Genomic DNA, 19,895 nt, shown 5'->3' on the forward strand with positions numbered 1-19,895 from the left:
GGCCAATTAAGAACTTTCCAGAAGGCAGGGAGAAGGCTAGGTTGATTGGGACACCTGAAGCCAATCAGGGGCTGGCTGAAACTAGTTAAAAGCCTCCCAGTCAGTCAAGTAGGTGTGCATGTCAGGAGCTGTAGGAGGAAGTTGCGCTGTTGGAGAGGCTGAGCAGTACACACCATATCAGGCACAAGGAAGGAGGCCCTGAGGTAAGGGTGAAGTGGAGCTTGAGGAAGTGAGGGCTGCTGTGGGGGAGGTAGCCCAGGGAATTGTACATGTTATGTTTCTAAAAGGTCAGCTACTATAGCTGATACTATTAGGGACCCACGGAGGCAAGGACAGAGCTTTGTCACAATATATACAAAGAACATGAAAAAATGGGTGTTGCCATACCAACTGTAACGAGACAAATCAGTTAAGGTGGGCTATTATTGGTCTCATTACAGTTGGTATGGCAACATCCATTTTTTCATGTTCTCTGTGTACATATAGCTTCCTACTGTATTTTCCACTGCATGCATCTGATGACATGGGTTTTAGCCCACAAAAGCTTATGCCCAAATAAACTTGTTAGTCTCTAAGGTGCCGCAAGGACTCCTCGGTTTTTTTGCTCAAGGGAGTTTGCTCCAACACTATGGTTGCCTAGACCAACCTTTCCTCCTTAGATCAGATACATAAATCAATTATTTAAAATCAGTTGTTCAGCTGGATCAGTTTGGTTTCCATTTTCATTGTAAAATTTACAATAATAATTAAAATATAATCATAATATTAATTTATATAGTATCTAACATGCTGTCTAGGTGCATGAATTCAATTTTAAGGGTGAAATTCTAGCTGCATTGAAATCTATGGCAAATCTCCCACTGACTTGAGTGGGGTTAAGATTTTATCTCCTAAGATTTTAATTGAACATGTTTAGTAGTGGGTGAGCTGGCTAACGGTTAACTAAAACATTTAGCAAGACCTCCCCATAGCCCTTTCACCAAAAGGGGTATTGAACCCCTACGCATCATCCTGTTAGGGAAAAGCCTCCAATAATGGACAGGGTCTGGCTATGTGTGCTGAAGGGTTAACTCTGTTAGAGCAGTGGGAGCAGAGTCAAGTGCTGGAATTGCAGAGTGAGAGGCACTGGTGCCATGGGCTCTGTGTGAGAAACACTGCTACACAAGTTTCAGAGTAGCAGCCGTGTTAGTCTGTATTCGCAAAAAGAAAAAGAATACTTGTGACACCTTAGACACTAACAAATTTATTAGAGCATAAGCTTTTGTGAGCTACAGCTCACTTCATCGGATGCATTCAGTGGAAAATACAGTGGGAAGATTTACATACACACACAGAGAACATGTAACAATGGGTTTTATCTTACACACTGTAAGGAGAGGTTTCAGAGTAGCAGCCGTGTTAGTCTGTATTCGCAAAAAGAAAAGGAGTACTTGTGGCACCTTAGAGACTAACAAATTTATTAGAACATAAGCTTTCGTGAGCTACAGCTCACTTCATCGGATACATTTCCGATGCATCTCACTTCATCCGATGAAGTGAGCTGTAGCTCACGAAAGCTTATGCTCTAATAAATTTGTTAGTCTCTAAGGTGCCACAAGTACTGTAAGGAGAGTGATCACTTAAGATGAGCTATTACCAGTGGGGGTGGGGGGAAAGGAAGAAAACCTTTTGTGGTGATAATCAAGGTAGGCCATTTCCAGCAGTTGAGAAGAACGTCTGAGGAACAGTGGGGGGTGGGAGGGACACCCCTGGAACCCCGACCTGGGATATTCTACCTGCTACCCAAGGTCCATAAACCTGGAAATCCTGGACGCCCCATCATCTCAGGCATTGGCACCCATGCATTCCTACAACTACAATACCCACCTGCTGAAGTGAAGAAACAGATTGACAGAGCCAGAAGAGTACCCAGAAGTCACCTACTACAGGACAGGCCCAACAAAGAAAACAACAGAACACCACTAGCCATCACCTTCAGCCCCCAACTAAAACCTCTCCAACGCATCATCAAGGATCTACAACCTATCCTGAAGGACGAGCCATCACTCTCTCAGATCTTGGGAGACAGACCAGTCCTTGCTTACAGACAGCCCCCCAATCTGAAGCAAATACTCACCAGCAACCACACACCACACAACAGAACCACTAACCCAGGAACCTATTCTTGCAACAAAGCCCGTTGCCAACTCTGTCCACATATCTATTCAGGGGATACCATCATAGGGCCTAATCACATCAGCCACACTATCAGAGGCTCGTTCACCTGCGCATCTACCAATGTGATATATGCCATCATGTGCCAGCAATGCCCCTCTGCCATGTACATTGGCCAAACTGGACAGTCTCTACGTAAAAGAATGAATGGACACAAATCAGACGTCAAGAATTATAACATTCAAAAACCAGTTGGAGAACACTTCAATCTCTCTGGTCACTCGATCACAGACCTAAGAGTGGCTATACTTCAACAAAAAGCTTCAAAAACAGACTCCAACGAGAGACTGCTGAATTGGAATTAATTTGCAAACTGGATACAATTAACTTAGGCTTGAATAGAGACTGGGAATGGATGAGTCATTACACAAAGTAAAACTATTTCCCCATGGTATTTCTCCCCCCCCACCCCACCCCCCACTGTTCCTCTGATATTCTTGTTAACTGCTGGAATTAGCCTACCTGCTTGTCACCATGGAAGGTTTTCCTCCTATCCCCCCCCTGCTGTTGGTGATGGCTTATCTTAAGTGATCACTCTCCTTACAGTGTGTATGATAAACCCATTGTTTCATGTTCTCTGTGTGTGTGTATATAAATCTCTCCTCTGTTTTTTCCACCAAACGCATCCGATGAAGTGAGCTGTAGCTCACGAAAGCTTATGCTCAAATAAATTTGTTAGTCTCTAAGGTGCCACAAGTACTCCTTTTCTTTTTGCGAATACAGACTAACACGGCTGCTACTCTGAAACCTTTGGCTATATAGACTCCCTCCTCCGACTCCACACTACCAGCACTCCCAGCTGTCTTCGAGACACCACTGACTTCCTGAGGAAACTACAATCCATTGGTGATCTTCCTAAAAACACCATCCTGGTCACTATGGATGTAGAAGCCCTCTACACCAACATTCCACACAAAGATGGACTACAAGCCGTCAGGAACAGTATCCCCGATAATGTCACGGCTAACCTGGTGGCTGAACTTTATGACTTTGTCCTCACCCACAACTATTTCACAGTTGGGGACAATGTATAACTTCAAATCAGCGGCACTGCGATGGGTACCCGCATGGCCCCACAGTATGCCAACATTTTTATGGCTGACTTAGAACAACGCTTCCTCAGCTCTCGTCCCCTAATGCCCCTACACTACTTGCGCTACATTGATGACATCTTCATCATCTGGACCCATGGCAAAGAAGCCCTTGAGGAATTCCACCAAAATTTCAACAATTTCCATCCCACCATCAACCTCAGCCTGGACCAGTCCACACAAGAGATCCACTTCCTGGACACTGTGGTGCTAATAAGCGATGGTCACATAAACACCACCTTATACCAGAAACCTACTGATCGCTATTCCTACCTACATGCCTCCAGCTTTCACCCAGGTCACACCACACGATCCATTGTCTACAGCCAAGCTCTACGATACAACCGCATTTGCTCCAATTCCTCAGACAGAGATCAACACCTACAAGATCTCTATCAAGCATTCTTACAACTACAATACCTACCTGCTGAAGTGAAAAAACAGATTGACAGAGCCAGAAGAGTACCCAGAAGTCACCTACTACAGGACAGGCCCAACAAAGAAAATAGCAGAATGCCACTAGCCATCACCTTCAGCCCCCAACTAAAACCTCTCCAACGCATCATCAAGGATCTACAACCTATCCTGAAGGACGACCCAATACTCTCACAGATCTTGGGAGACACGCCAGTCCTTGCTTACAGACAGCCCCCTTCAATCTCTCTGGTCACTCGAATACTGACCTAAGAGTGGCTATTCTTCAACAAAAAAAACTTCAAAAACAGACTCCAACGAGATACTGCTGAATTGGAATTAATTTGCAAACTGTATACTTGAATAGAGACTGGGAGTGGATGGTTCATTACACAAAGTAAAACTATTTCCCCATGTTATTCCCCCCCCCCAACTCCCCACTGTTCCTCAGACGTTCTTCTCAACTGCTGGAAATGGCCCACCTTGATTATCACCACAAAAGGTTTTCTTCCTCCCCTCCACCCCCCGCTGGTAATAGCTCATCTTAAGTGATCGCTCTCCTTACAGTTTTCAGAGTAGCAGCCGTGTTAGTCTGTATTCGCAAAAAAGAAAAGGAGTACTTGTGGCATCTTAGAGACTAAAGTGTGTATGATAAAACCCATTGTTTCATGTTCGCTCTGTGTGTCTATAAATCTCCCCACTGTATATTCCACTGAATGCATCCGATGAAGTGAGCTGTAGCTCACGAAAGCTTATGCTCAAATAAATTTGTTAGTCTCTAAGGTACTACAAGTACTGCTACACAAGAAGGCAGTTGCACTAGCTGAGTCTGGAATAATCTTCAGATGCAGCCCTGAGCATAGTGCACTGGAGTAATTCACGCTGGGGGTGAAAAAGGCCTGTATGATTCTGATACGGTCCATGCCCCAGAGGAAAGATCACAATTGCTTAGACAGATTCAGATGGACAAAAGCACTTTTGGTTAACTGCTGCAACTTGGGCATTTAAGAGCAGCCAAGAAGACAATGGGCATGATATAATGCTCCTCTTGTTAACAAAAGGTGGAGAAACCTCTTTCAGCTAGACATTGGGGTAGCCAAGAGACTCTGTCATCTGTATTCAGTGAAATAGAGACCAAGTCTGAGGGTAGATGGAGAGGCCAAACCAGACCAGTGAGACTGATGTTAAGCACGGCATCCCGGCATGTGCCTAGTATCCCTTCACCTACCGTGTCAATGATTGAAGGACCCGGACTCCCACAATCTACCTTTCTGTCCCCAAGTCTCCATAGCCCCAAATGATGGCAGCTTAAAGTGGTCACGGAAGTGTTGCCACTGCCAGAGCTGGGTGCACAAGCAAGGCTCTCCAAGCTGCAAAAGTTGTCAATATAACCACACACCCCCGTTTCAAACAGAATTAATGCCAAACTTCCATAAACCTCAAACCCTTACCCACGCTGCTCACCCAGCAGCTCCCAGGATATCCCAAAGGATGTCTCACCTTCTTGAAATGAGATCATCACAAACAACCACCTGCCCACCCAGGACCCACCTGTGCAGTAATGATAGTTGATCGTGTTTCCTATCCCCCATGCTCTGCTTAAGGTAATGGGCTTGGGCCTGAAAGCTAAAAAGGCAGAGAATCCCCTAAAAATTTTAAAAAAACCATCTCTACATAACTCTCACTCCACCACCACATCCAACAAAAACAGAACCAGACCCATCTCCAGTCCCACAGCATCTTCCTCTTTATTTTAACACCATCCCCACCAATGTATCATGAAAGTAAAACCAAAAATTATCAAACATCTATTTTCATTAATCATCCCAGAGACTTCAGTGATTGTAGGGGAGAATGGAGCAGCTTTGTAAAGGACTCAGTCCTGTGAACACTGAGCCACTGTGACTGATAATAGAGCACTAGATTCTGCCACCCTTAGTCATGCCAAGCAGTGCCTTTCTCTGTGAGAGCGAGGGAGGCAGAAAATGCTGACCATATAGGGCCAAATTCTGAGAGGTGCTGAGGGGTTGGTGATTCTACCCCCCACCCCGATTCCTATGATCTTCCTCACCTCTCCAAATGTGGCCTATAATCTTACCAACTCAAATTGCCATCCTGAACCCCTCTTCTGGCTTTCAAACAAGCCCCTAACTTCTCTGAGGCCATCATCAGAAGCAAGCTCCCCTCAGACCAGAACACATCAACTCAAAGCAGCACAAGACCTGCAAGAACAACAGATACAAAACCTGCAGACATATCTCCACTGCTACAATGATCAACGCCCCCCACAACGCACCTTTCAAGATCCGTGGTCCTACACATGCCTATCACAACATGTGCTGTACCTCATCCAGTCCATCAAATTCCCCAATAACAATTGTGTGTGCAAAACCAAGCAATCACTATGCTCTTGAATGAACTCTCACAGGAAAATGATAAAAGACAAAAACACCCTATCACCTGTGGATGAACTCTTCTTGCAAAGTGATCACTCTATATCTCACCTATCAGTCCTTATCCTCAAAACAAATCTGTACAACACTTTCAAAAGATGCGCTTGGAAGCTTAAATTCATAACTTTGTTAGACATGAAAAATCATGGTCTTAATGAAGACACTGGATTTATGATTTATTACAACAATCTGTAACCCACTAATCCCCATTATTGTCCTGTACTACAGGGATGTTAATGGGCCACTTCACCTTAAATCGTCCCTTAGAATATATGCTAACTACTTATGGTAAACTATCTGTTCGATCTTGTATGTAGCTGTGACACTCTCAGTATCTTTCCCAGACCTGAAGAAAAGCTCTTTGTAGCTTGAAAGCTTGTTTCTCTCACCAACGGAAGTTGGTCCAATAAAAGATATTACCTCACCCACCTGGTCTCTCTAACGTCTTAAAATAAGGCTTTTAAATATCTTTGTCAGGAGGAATATCCGCTACCTGTATGTCTTTCTCCATGTTGTGTTCTAACCATCTTTTGTAGTTTAGAGTAGTTTTCTCACTAGTAAGTTTGGTGGGATGTTGTGTGTGTGATCTGCATATAATTAAATTTTTATTTATTTTCAGGGCTTCCAGAAGTACGTGGAAGATTTTGACCCCTACACAATGGTAAGAAGATTTAATTATGCCACAGAGGTTAAGATTAAATGATGCGGGGAAACATAGGGTTACGTACTATCTTTGATTTGTGATGTGCCTGTAGAGCTCCCTTTGAGACCAGAAGTAGTTCTGCTAAGGAAGCAGATGGTGTTTAATGGACTAGTGTTCTATTCTTCCTATAGCTCTGATTTAGAAGAGTTGCATCATCTGAATGACTTCATGCAGCTGTTTTGTAAAGGTGGAAATGACTAATTGATTTGTCTTTTGATAGTTTTCAGCAGATCAGATCATGGGAAAAGATGTGCGGCTGTTACGTATTAAAAAGGTAACCCCTGTAATTGGGTTGAGACATTTTGTGTGTCTGGTGGGCTCTTAATTTTTCAGAGTATATGGGGCACATGATTACATCGTCATGGTCTACCCTTGATGAATCTCTTGTACATAGCAGCATTGGGTCTCCTCTCTGACAAATGACAGGAGATTTGGGTGGTGAAGGGAGGGAAACACTGGTGTTTCCCCACTGCAGCCTCCTCCTGCACCAGCTCCCTGCTAGCACTCCCCATGATTTCCTCAATAGCATTATGTTCTCAGGTTTCTACCAAACCCCTAGGACTCGTGGGGGTACACAGAACAAAGCCCACACACAGGTCGGGGGACCCCTACAAGCCTAACTCTACAGTTGTTATTGAGGGCCCAATTCTGCCCAGTTCTGAGTGTACTCAACATATAGTTGCTACTCACCACCTTTCAGAGTCAAGCCCTGTGACAATCCAGATGCTAACTGTGTGTCATTTTAGATGCAGAGTTCATATGTTTCCCTAGCCCATCTTCGTGCACCCAGATTATGAAATGAGAGGACTTGAGTGAAAAGAGCAAAACTTAATGTGGTCACAAAGCACCACACTTACTATTGGAGACATGTACCTATGAAAAAATGCTAAAAACAAAGTTGTGTGATACACAAACAGGACAGTGTGTATAAATGACAAGTTAGAGAGCAATCAGTAGTGATTCCAGCTCCCTCATGCTATCACTAGGGAGAGCATTTTCAAAAGTGAGTGAGTTTTGAAAATGGGACTTAGGCTTCTAAGCCACTTAGGTGCTTCTGAAACTTTTATCTCTGGGCTAACCAAAAGCATGGACTCCAGTTTGGTAAGTTATTTAAGTATGTGCCTAATTTTAAGCACGAGTAGTTCCATTGACTTGGAACTACTCTTGTGCTTATAGTTAGGTACATGCTAAAGGACGTTCCTTCCTGAATCAGGGCCATAAAGAGGTTGAAAATTCAGATTCCTCAAGCCACACTCCCATTCCTGTGCCCCACTTTATGGTTCACACCAGACGAATTGCTAATCAGGGAAAACATTAGTTTTCTTAACTCTTATTCAGTAGACATTAATGGTAACGTCTAGACAATGTAATTATAGGATCTTAGGCCTGATCTACACTAGAAATAGGTTGACATAAGGAAGCTTATGTTGACCTGACTCTTTAAATGTCTACACTACAGTGTTCCTCCCACCAATTTAATTCACCTGCTACGCCAACCTAGAAATTTCATGAGAAGCGTAGCGCTTAGGTCGATGTAGTTAGGTTGACACTGCCTTTGATGGCAGGGCTGCAGCTGTCAGTGCCCCACAATGCCGCATGTCAGTCAGTGCAAGTGTTTCTGGTGACGCGCACCGCCGATAGAAGGAGTAGAGTATGGACATGAACAGCCAATTTAATTATTCCGTGCATGTAGCTCAACCTAAGTCGAATAAATTTTGTAGTGTAGACATGCCCTTAGATAGCGGTGGCGTTGGTGTACTATAAAATCTATGAATCACTGCAGGATTGAATCTCCTTCTTACAGCTACCTCTTCTTCCCACTTCAAAAATGGGTCTTCATATAAAAAGTCACCACCGTATTTAATGCTAACAAAAATAAATCTGAATTTGTTGATTTAGTCATAACTTTAAATTTTAAGTCAATCTGGGTAACTTGAACGGTTCAAACTCTCTAAAGAGACAAACTATTTTTTTTCTGATTTTCTTCTTTTGCGAAAAGGGTGTTCAAATTGTAATGAATCATACATTTTTATTTCAATAATGAGACATTGTTTTGTTTTGTTGCCGTTATTTGACCATTTCAGCATAACAGTGGTCATTCTTGGATCTCTTTGAATGAAATAACATGGAAGAATTATGTCCATTACCTTTTATGAACTAGTTTGATGCTGACCAAGATTATCAAAACGGATAAGTGCCCAACTTCAGACACCTTAAAGAGGCCTGAGTTTCTAAAGGTGCTGAAAATCAGGCCTTTCCTATGTGTCTCAAACTGCCCACTCAAAGAATGAGGCACTCAAAATCACTGAGCACTTATTAAAATCTTGACCACTGATACTACTACAGAATATACCGAGGACCCGATCCTGCAACGATTATGTGTATAGTCCTATTCACTGTAAGGGTGGAAGGATCAGGCCCTACTGATTTTGGTGTCTATCTGTAGCGTATTCTGAACTAAAACTTTTTCTTTAATAGGAAGGACCATTAGATCTTGCAGTAGAGGGAGGCATTGATTCCCCAGTTGGAAAAATAGTAGTGTCTGCTATCTATGAGGGTGGTGCCGCAGACAAACATGGTGAGTAACCTGGGGAAAGTCAGGGGGATTTTGAACCTGGTTCTAGAGCACTTCATCTGTTAGCATCTCCAGGGTTTACGCTTTCTTCATGACTGTGGCTGATGTCTATAGGCGCCAGAGAAATACTTGATGCAGATTAAGTCCCCAAGAGTTTCATGTTCAGAGCCACTTCAGACCTAGGCCCTTCATTTTGGGGCTGGTGCTTATAGTTAAAAATAATTGGAATTGGCCAGATTTTCTGGCAGGTTTCCACTAAGTATAAAGAAAAAGCCACAGCTGCTGTCATTTTAGCAGCAGCAGCCAAAGGCCAGTAATTGGAGAAGAGGAGGAAGATGGAGAGCTACTTCATTATTAACAGCCCAGTTCTGTTACCCTTGCAGTGTAAATCATTCCATTAAAATCAAGGGTGCACAGACAGGCCCCAGATGATTGTTTCAAGAATGATGTTAATGCGAGTTCTGTGTGCAAAGGGCCTACAAGACAGACAAAGGCTATCAGGAAAATATTATCATCCCCATTTTAGAGACAGGGGACTGAAGCACAGAACAATTGTGACTTACCCAGCATCACACAGGAAGTGTGTGGCAAAACCAAAAAGTTAACCCAGATCTCCAGTCCTGTGCCTTAGCTACAATATGGTGGGTTGGGTGTATGGCAGTGGCAGATCACTTCTGGGAGAGCTCCTTGGGTGGGAAATAAAATTTACAAAATCTCTGGGATTTTTTTTGTAACTCTTGTGAGGTTCAGAGAGCAGGGCAGTTCAGAGAATACTTAGGGTTTGTCTTCACTATCGCGCTGCATCGGCATCGCTGCATGGATGTAGCGCCACTGATGTAGCGCATTCGGGGAAGCCACGCTACATTGACAGAAGAGCACTTTCCCAGGGACGTAATTACCCAACCTCAATGAGAGGTAGAAGCTATGTTGGTGGGAGAGCATCTCCCACCGACATGGCACAATGCAGACACCGCTTTATGTCAATGTAACTTACGTCACTTGGGCCGGGGGTTCAGAACCCTGAGCAACGTAAGTTACATCGACTTAAGCAGTAGTGTAGACAAGCCCTTAGTCTTCTATTCCATATGTAATTCACTCTCTAGTTCCTAAGAATGGCCCTGATCCTGCAAAACAATCCTGCAGTGACTTCAGTAGCAGGCGTGATAATCTGGGTGTAAATGAGGGCAAAATTTAGCTAAGTACCTATAATACCTTTGACTGCCCTATTTAAGATAGTTCACTGTCAGCAAGTTTCAAAGCCACTGTGGTGGTTAGGAACCCATCTCCTTAGTTAAGGACCTATCTACTATCTGTGCCTTTGAAACTTTCCCCCTTAATATTACCATAGTCTGTTCATAGCCAGGGACTATTAGCCCTTATTGACCACAACCAACAGAAGAATGTTATACTCACTGCCCCAGCACCTAAAGCTTCCAGTGATTTTCATTTACAACAAGCCACCTTCTCTGTACTACTGCAGTGTACACCTGGGCATCTAGGAAAGGTTTCAAGCTAATTTACATAAGGATGTTTGTTGAATGTGAATGAAGAAGAGGCATCTGGGAGAGAAGTCTGTGACAGAAATGATTTTGCTGATATGGTATTTTTGCCCTGTCTTTGCTTCACCAGGAGGCATAGTGAAAGGGGATGAAATAATGGCTGTGAATGGCAAGATTTTGGTTGATGTGACATTGACAGAAGCCCAGACAACTCTAGCCAAAGCCTGGAATGTGGGTGGGGTAAGTGAATGGGTTTTTCCCCCTGAGGACACAGCAGCCACTGAGTTGTTTGGTTTAAATGTATTCCACTCTGGGCAGTTCATAGTAAGTCTCTCCAAGATGTTAACATTGAAGATGAATTGGGAATTGTCAATTACTTTATCACAGCATCATAGTTTTATCTAATCCTTCACAAAGGATGCACAAAAAACTACTGTTTTGGCTACAGTGAAAATCTTCTAAAGAAGAATGATATTAAGTGTTAAAATTGCCCAGTGCAGGGTATAAATGATCATCCTAAGAGTTTGATATATGGCAGTGGAGAAAATATTTGTTCATTTTTGGATGTAATTCAGAATTAGCCAGCTTGTTGTTAAAAAGCTCCTTAGACTTTTGAGACTAACTTCAGCCAGTATCAAATAGATCTTTTTCCTGTTGCCCTTTTCCCTCCTAGCAATGGATTCCTCCATGACTCTTCCCATGATATTGCCATGTTGGTGCTGTAGCCTTCCCTCTGCACCTCCTGCTATGTGGAGTAGCCTCTTAATATAGCTCTGATTCATCGACTTTCCACCTATGAGGTTGGTTGGATGTGTCTGAGGGCAGGCAGAGTTTGTGCCTTTTGTGTTTAATCCTGATATGACTGAAGCTCTCTGTCAAAGTTCCACTTTCAAAGGGTCATGTAACGAGATAGAATTACCTGGCTGCTTAAAGAAAAGGAGCTTGTGGCACCTTAGAGACTAACAAATTTATTAGAGCATAAGCTTTTGTGAGCTTTTGCATCCGATGAAGTGAGCTGTAGCTCACGAAAGCTTATGCTCTAATAAATTTGTTAGTCTCTAACGTGCCACAAGTACTCCTTTTCTTTTTGCGAATACAAACTAACACGGCTGCTACTCTGAAACCTGGCTGCTTAAGTCTCTCGTAACAATAGTACATTCTTTTTACAGGATTGGATTGACTTAGTCATTGCAGTGTCTCCTCCAAAGGAATATGATGATGAAATGTAAGTGTGTACATTCTGTTTCCCCAGCATTTAAACAGCTAATAACAACAATCAGGCTAGTTTGCCTTTTAACATACAGATAATGTTACTAAGGAATGTTTGTTTATTTTAACTCTTACTCTAATCCCTTCTGTATGCATGGTCATTAGTTGCCTTCCTCATAGATGTTGTTATACACTATAAACTTCCTTTTTCAAGCCTGAAGATTTAATTATATTTCTTATTCTGCAACTACTATATTTGGCTACTTAAATAAATTAGTCACTTGGGGGAATTTTCAGAAATGCCTTAGTGACTTAGGCACCTCAATCCCATTTTCAAAAGCAACTGGGACATTCACTGGGATGAAGGGTATCTCTACGGTTTGAACTGGAAGACATAGTGCTAATCGAGCTAGTGCACTCAAAACCGAATGTAGCCAGAGCAGCCTAAGTGGCAGGAAGGACTAGCTGCCCCAAATACATGCCAAGGACCTTGGATGGGTACATACTCAGGGTGGTTAGCCCCTTTCACCGCTTTGGCTGTGCTCTATTTTTAATACGCTAACTCAATCAGAGCTAGCGTGGGTCTCTCCCCTGGAGCTGGAATTTGACTTCCATTGTATGGAAGGTCTTAGAACAAATTTTGAAAGAGAGAGTAATTAAAGATGTAGAAGTAAATGGTAACTGGGATGAAGTACAACATGGTTTTACAAAAGGTAGATCATGCCAGATCAACCTGAGCTCTTTCTTTGAGAAGAGAACTGATTTTTTTTAGACAAAGGAAATGCAAGAGATCTAATCTACCTGGACTTCAGTAAAGCATTTGATACAGTTCCAAGTGTAGACATATCCTTAGGCTCCCAAGTACCTTAGTGAATATTACAAATATCTAAAGCAATGAGATAATGCAAAACTAATCAGTATATTAAATTAAGCAAAGGACCAAGTGAGTTAAAACCAAATGGGCACATTATATTGAAACTAGTTGTTTTATTTCGGACAGATATTTTCAAAAACAGAGTCTGGTTTTCTAATTTGCCCCAACGAGACATATTTGCAGATGTATCTATGCCAAATACACTGGTAATGGGAAGTTATATAATTCTTACTAAGCCTGATTTTCCATTGCCTACAGGGATCCAGATCCCCGGATGGTGTAAATCACAGTAGCTGCCCCGACTTAAGCGGAGCTACACTGCTTTACACCAGCTGGTTTCTGGATCTGATCCAGAAACTGTAGTACAAATGTTTAATACCTACACACATTCCAGCAAGCAAGGAAATAACTTCCATCATTATTGTGTGTTTTCATGTCCTGTACATTTAGCCCTACTATTCCCTCATCAGCAATCAGCCCCAACACAAACAGAAAGGGTTTTGAAGGCAGTGCAACTGTATACAGACAAGGGTATCTCCTGCAGCTGTAGCCACGGCAGTGGTGAATAGCCAGATCTGGGTTGATACATACTGTTTCATTGTAAGGATGCATTAGTTTCCAAAGCATGTGCCTGCCTGTGCATTGCATGTCTCAGCCTGTCTTCTTACCTGAGTCTCGCATGGTGTTTTGGTGTGTACTTTGTGCTTTTGCCTTGTCTGATTTTGCTAAAGCACAAGGATTTACAATTTAGAATTATAAAATTTAAACTATGTTTTTAATAAATTGTATTAGTGATCATAATTGAATAATAATTATTATTATAATTTATATTATGGTAACAACCAAAAGCAATAACCAGGTTAGCGCCACACTGTACAGAGATATAGTAAGAGACAGTAGCTCACACATTTGGGCCTTTCTCTGGGATGGGATTAGAATTAACTAGTCAAAGAAACAAAAAATATATATTGCTTTAGCTCCTTTTTCTTAAGCTAGGCAAAACATGTCTAATTACATGTATCTGTTTTAGGCACTTGTGGAGCACCAATCGCTGTACTATCTTCCAAAAATTAGTAGTACATTTTTTTGAAATGTTTTATATTAGAGATGTAGGACAAAAGATTACATGTTGTTTATACATGTTAATTGTTACACATTACTAGTTTGCACAAGATAAGACAAATTGTACAGCACCACTGACTTGGAGATGCTCATGAATATCTGGGAGCAGAATTTGTTCCCTTTTGACCAGCTTCTCACCTGATGTAGATCAGCATGGTTCCATTGACTTCAGTGGAGCTACACTGGTTTACACCAGCTGCAGATTTGGCCCTTTGGGTGACTGGGTGGTTTTGTCAGATCAACAAAACCAGCACATTTAAAGGACCAAACTTCCAGATGTGCTGAGCATCCCAACTCCAGCTGAAGTCAGTGGGAGCTGTAGGTGCTTTTCAGCTGTGAAAATCAGATCCTTAATCTATTGAAAACTGGCAGTGTTTAAGTGCATAACTTCAAGATTTGTATTGTTATCAGCATTTATGAGCATGTGCATGTATGGCAAACAGGTCAAGAAGTGTAGGGATAAAAGGAGAACGGCCGAAAGCCAAGCAGAACAAAGACCCTTGCAAAGAAAATTAAAATCAATAGTAAAAGGTTCTTTAGCTATATAAGTAAAAAGAAAACCTGGAAAAAAATGGGACTACTAAACACTGAGGACAGGATGGAGATTGAAGATAATCTCTGTATGCCCTAATATTCAGTGGGAGTTAGGCACCTAAATACCTTTTCAGTGTCTGGGCCTAGGTCATTACAGAGACCCAGGAGACAGTGACTGACTGAATCTAAGGGGAAACTGAGTCACTAGCAGGGTCCACTACCTGGTCTGGAGGGGCCTAGTTACCATTGCTCAGGGCTGTTCCTGAAGACACACTCTAGCCCTATGCAGATCTAGTTTTTATTCGAGACTATGAGTGTGACAGTCCATTTAACTGACTAATAACAAAATAGAGGCTTATCTAGCATCCCATAAAATAATAGGAGTACTTGTGGCACCTTAGAGACTAACAAATTTATTAGAGCATAAGCTTTCGTGAGCTACAGCTCACTTCATCTGATGCTGTAGCTCACGAAAGCTTATGCTCTAATAAATTTGTTAGTCTCTAAGGTGCCACAAGTACTCCTTTTCTTTTTGCGAATACAGACTAACACGGCTGCTACTCTGAAACCTGCCATAAAATAATATCTATATGAGCCAGTTAAAAGCAGATTCATCTGCCAGAGGCAGGTATAATGGGACTTGATGGAGCTACGGTTCTTTCCATCAGAAAAATTCTAGCTTACCTAAAGAAAGAGTAGCATTCTGTGTTTATTGACGGCAGCAAACAAGTTCCCTCAGCAAACAGACATAATGCTTCCTGCTGAAGGAAACTATTTTTCTAGCTAATATATCAGTCACCCTAGTTAAATGCTTGTTGTACAATCAGACCCTCCAGGGTTCTGTTACAATAAACTGGAGCTGATATTTCTTTGGCATCACTGTGATCACATGCACATTGGATTGTCGTTCGTGTATCATGGTGCCTCTGCTGATTTTTTTTTTTCCTCTTGGTCTTTGGAATAGTTCTCATTCTTTCCACCACAAAACAAACACTTGCACATATCCACATACACATATAGCTTGATCCTGTCAGTTCTGATTGCACTCATGCCCCAGTGGTCTCCTCAGAAGGGGCACAGCTGCTTACAGGATTGGATCCTCACCCACACAGACATGAGAGAGCCTATTTTTACATCGGCAGTTGTGAAAACAATTACATGAATTATATCTCAGCACCGCTTTTCTTATTTTAGGAATTTATAGTTATTTAGGCAGCTAAAAATTACTACTTCCATAAGTCCAAAGAACAGGAGTTACTATCAGGGCTGTCGATTAATCGCAGTTAACTCACGTGATTAACTCAAAAAAATTAATCATGATTTAAAAAATTAATCACGATTAATCACAATTTTAATTGCGCTGTTAAACAATAGAATACCAATTGAAATTTATTAAATATTTTTGGATTTTTTTTTACATTTTCAAATGTATTAATTTCAATTACAACACAGTATACAAAGTAGACAATGCTCCCTTATACTGTTATTTTTTATTACAAATATTTGCATTGTAAAAATGGCAAACAAAAAACAGTATTTTTCAGTTCATCTCATACAAGTACTATAGTGTAATCTCTTTATTGGGAAAGTACAACTAACAAATGTAGATTTTTGTTGTTACATAACTGCACTTAAAAACAAAATAATGCAGAACATTAGAGCCTACAAGTCCACTCAGTCCTACTTCTCGTTCAGCCAATCACTAAGACAAACAAGTTTGTTTACATTTATGGGAGATAATGCTGCCCACTTCTTATTTACAATGTCACCAGAAAGTGAGAATAGGCATTTTCATGGGACATTCGTAGCCGGCATTGCAAGGTATTTACTTGCCAGATATGCTAAACATTCGTATACCTCTTCGTGCTTAGGCCACCATTCCAGAGGACATGGTTCCATGCTGATGACGCTCATTAAAAAAAAATGCATTAATTGAATTTGTGACTGAATTCCTTGGGGGAGAAAATGTCTCCAGCTCTATTTTACCCACATTCTGCCATATATTTCATGTTATAGTAGTCTCAGATGATAACTCAGTACATGAGGTTCACTTTAAGAACACCGTCACTGCAGATTTGACAAAACACAAAGAAGGTACCAATGTGAGATTTCTAAAGATAGCTACAGCACTCAACCCAAGATTTAAGAATCTGAAGTGCTTTCCAAAATCTGAACAGGACGAGGTGTGGAGCATGCTTTCAGAAGTCTTAGAAGAGCAACACACTGATGCGGAAACTACAGAACCACTAAAAAAGAAAATCAACTTTCTGCTGGTGGCATCTGACGCAGATGATGAAAATGAACATGCATTGATCTGCACTGCTTTGGATTGTTATCAAGCAGAACGCATCATCAGCAGGGGCGCATACCAAAATCAGCCAGTTGTGATTTCATTATTTTATATGGTGCTTATCACAAACTCCTAAAGATGCATTCTAGCTAATTGTTTCTTTTTTATTGCAGGACATTTTTTTAAAGTAAAGAAGGTAAAGTTGAAGAAACTAAGTCTGTGCCGTGAAGAAAGCTGCTGATTCATAAAGATCATATCAATAGCATTGCAAAATCTACTTTTATATGAGAGAAATATGATTTTGACTGTACTGAGAATTCAGTTGGACTAGAGAGAAACCTCATATTTAGACTCTTTGGGCAACTTATGTAATTTCAAGATCGTCCCATAGATCCAGAGCAACATGTGCTTATAGGAGAAAGATAATTCCTGAGAAATGTTGCCAATGCAAAATAGTTTATTCTATAAAATCTATTTTTCTATAAGGTTTAGGGGACAAATTTTGAAAACCAGCCTCCAAAAGTGCACCTGCAGTTTGCCTAGAAATGGACATCAATATGCACAACTGAGGAGTTGAAAATCATATACTTTCTCACTAGCAGTTTCATAAGTCAGCTTGGAGGGGAATGTCTGGCATATTTACCCTACATATTGTATTTTTCTATTGAGGTCTGAGGGATCAGTGTTTGTAACTCCTGTTAACATGAATAGATATTATCCTTGTAAATCAATCAAAGCCCAGTTCTGCCTCCCTTCTGCACAACGGTGAATTTCACTTAGTGTGTGTAAGACCTAGACCAGTGGTGGGCGAACTGTGACCACTGGGAGCTGCGGGCAACCATGCAAATGTAAACAAAATGGTGGCCCGCCAGTGGATTACCCGGACGGGCTGTGTGCAGGCCGCAGGTTGCACACCACTGACCTAGACTGATTTTGAACACTTGCGGGGGCTTAAATGGTGCAAAGGATTTATGCTGATTCTCTGTACAGAGGTGAGTTTCATCCATTGCGTAATATCTTAGTCAGCAAGGATTCCCATTGATGTCAATGCACTTGTTCAGAGTGAGGTATGACTCAGCCTGAATATTGGTAGCAAATCAGGCCCTCAGGTATCACTGGGTGAAGAGATCCAGTTAAGTATACCCTTACTCGTTTGATTAATACTCAATGAGACTATTAATATTAAGGCTAAAAGATCACACCCAAAATATAACCTTATATTATCAATGACTCAGTATCTTACAGTTAACGAATATCCTTCAGATTATAATAACTAATCTGATTTTAAAAGAAATTGTCTGATAAAATTGTACTTTTTAGAACTTGTTCTGAATCTCTTTTAAAGCCATTGAACAATTCTTGCAGTTAAAGTTCATCTTGCCTTCCTTAGATTACCCTAAATAACAACATGTGCAGAGATCTAAGCAGTTTTTAATTTCACAGACATTTTAACAACTAGAAAATCAAGATGAAACTAACAGATTTTATTTCTCAATCAAATACTTTCTTAAATAAGTGCAAAATCTTGTCATATTCAACACCCTGTAGATGTTGTTAACACAGAGGGCCTGATCCTTGGAAGGATAAATTGGTTTAGCTTTCTTACAGAATCAGACCTTATATCATCTAATATTCCATTACGTCAGATTTCAAAAGACACCTAACATGAAGACATTACGTATATTCCTATCTGTATATTGCATTTCATGTTGTCTTTAGGTTTTTCCTTTCTAATTTACTGAGAGCTGAAGCCCATAGTTCATACACACTAGGAATGTTATCTGCTCAAGGCATATGGGATTGGGCCCTAAATGTATAACATGACAAAATAAGAAAGTATTAATTCCAAGTTGAATCATAATGGCATACCACTATGTGCACTGATATCTTTATGTGTGAGCTGATCCCTTTGGTTTCAAATGCAGTAATCTATCAATAAACCAGTTTATGTATCTTGGTAGGATACATGTTAAACTTTTTAAATCACTCTCTTACAAATAAATAGCACAAGAATAAAATTGTTCATGCCAAACACAAGAACTCCTGTTTCTTTTTTTACGCACCTGTGTTGGGGGGTGGGGGTGTAATAGCAGATAATAGCAATCTGCTGAGGATACAGTTTTTCCAAGCCAATCTTGAATAATAAGTTTCTTTGCAGCAAAACAAAAATGCTTCAGGGTCTGGAGGGAAAGTTGTTGATGGATAGATGGAGCGATGGCTGGTCTGAGCCTCAGTTAACCCCCCCCACCAGATTTTTAGATATGCCCAGTTGCTTGGGGGCATTGCTAGAGTTCGGCTGCTCCCTTCTACATCCTCTCCCAGAGTTGTAGAGTCCCTACCAAATGGAATAACCTAAACACATTAAAATAGGGCCAAGAAAGGAGAATGCAGCAGAGCATGCTCCCTCTTCTGCTCTGGCTCCCCGCTTGCCACATGTTGCCACTGTTGTGGAAAACGAGTTACACCATCTGTTTGGTTCAAACAGTCTGAGGCCTTTTATTGAATACAAGCATGCAGGGAGAGGGAGACAGAGATGGTCACATGCAGATGCCACTCTGGTCTCTCTCTGCCCTGCCCCTATAATACCAGTCTTATATAGGTCCAAATCCAAGCCAAATGATACATTTCCTTATTAGTTATTATTTTTCACCACTCAAGTATTATTAATAAAACCTTATAAGGAGATAATGCAAATACAGTTTCATAATTAGCACTGTGCAACAACACACCTTGTTATTATCAAGGTCTGCGGTTTGCTGTGGCAGCATTTTGACTAGGGACTTTTGCAGGGTGGAGGATGCATATAATGGACTGCTAGGGACTCTTCTGGAGGCCCTTTGGCTCTTTTCTAGTGAGAGATTGGCCTCGTCCATTATCTGGGTCAAGTGAAACAGCCTAGCATACGTAAATGCTTTTA

The 19,895-nt window shown here is 41.3% G+C and overlaps 1 protein-coding gene across 6 annotated transcripts in view; it reads left to right on the forward strand.

The window, feature by feature from the left end:
* The window catches only part of USH1C (USH1 protein network component harmonin), a 126,833-nt gene extending 107,823 nt beyond the window's left edge, over positions 1-19,010 (forward strand). For all 6 annotated transcript variants that reach the window (XM_043517603.1, XM_043517600.1, XM_043517601.1 and 3 more), the window contains exons 16-21: positions 6,792-6,833; positions 7,096-7,149; positions 9,354-9,453; positions 11,080-11,189; positions 12,119-12,174; positions 17,152-19,010. In XM_043517603.1, coding sequence (XP_043373538.1) covers positions 6,792-6,833; positions 7,096-7,149; positions 9,354-9,453; positions 11,080-11,189; positions 12,119-12,174; positions 17,152-17,164 — 375 coding nt within the window. In that variant the 3' untranslated portion in view covers positions 17,165-19,010. The remainder of the gene's footprint in view (positions 1-6,791; positions 6,834-7,095; positions 7,150-9,353; positions 9,454-11,079; positions 11,190-12,118; positions 12,175-17,151) is intronic.
* Positions 19,011-19,895: the final 885 nt, after the last annotated feature.

Source organism: Dermochelys coriacea, chromosome 6, assembly GCF_009764565.3.
Source record: "Dermochelys coriacea isolate rDerCor1 chromosome 6, rDerCor1.pri.v4, whole genome shotgun sequence".
NCBI lineage: Eukaryota > Metazoa > Chordata > Testudines > Dermochelyidae > Dermochelys > Dermochelys coriacea.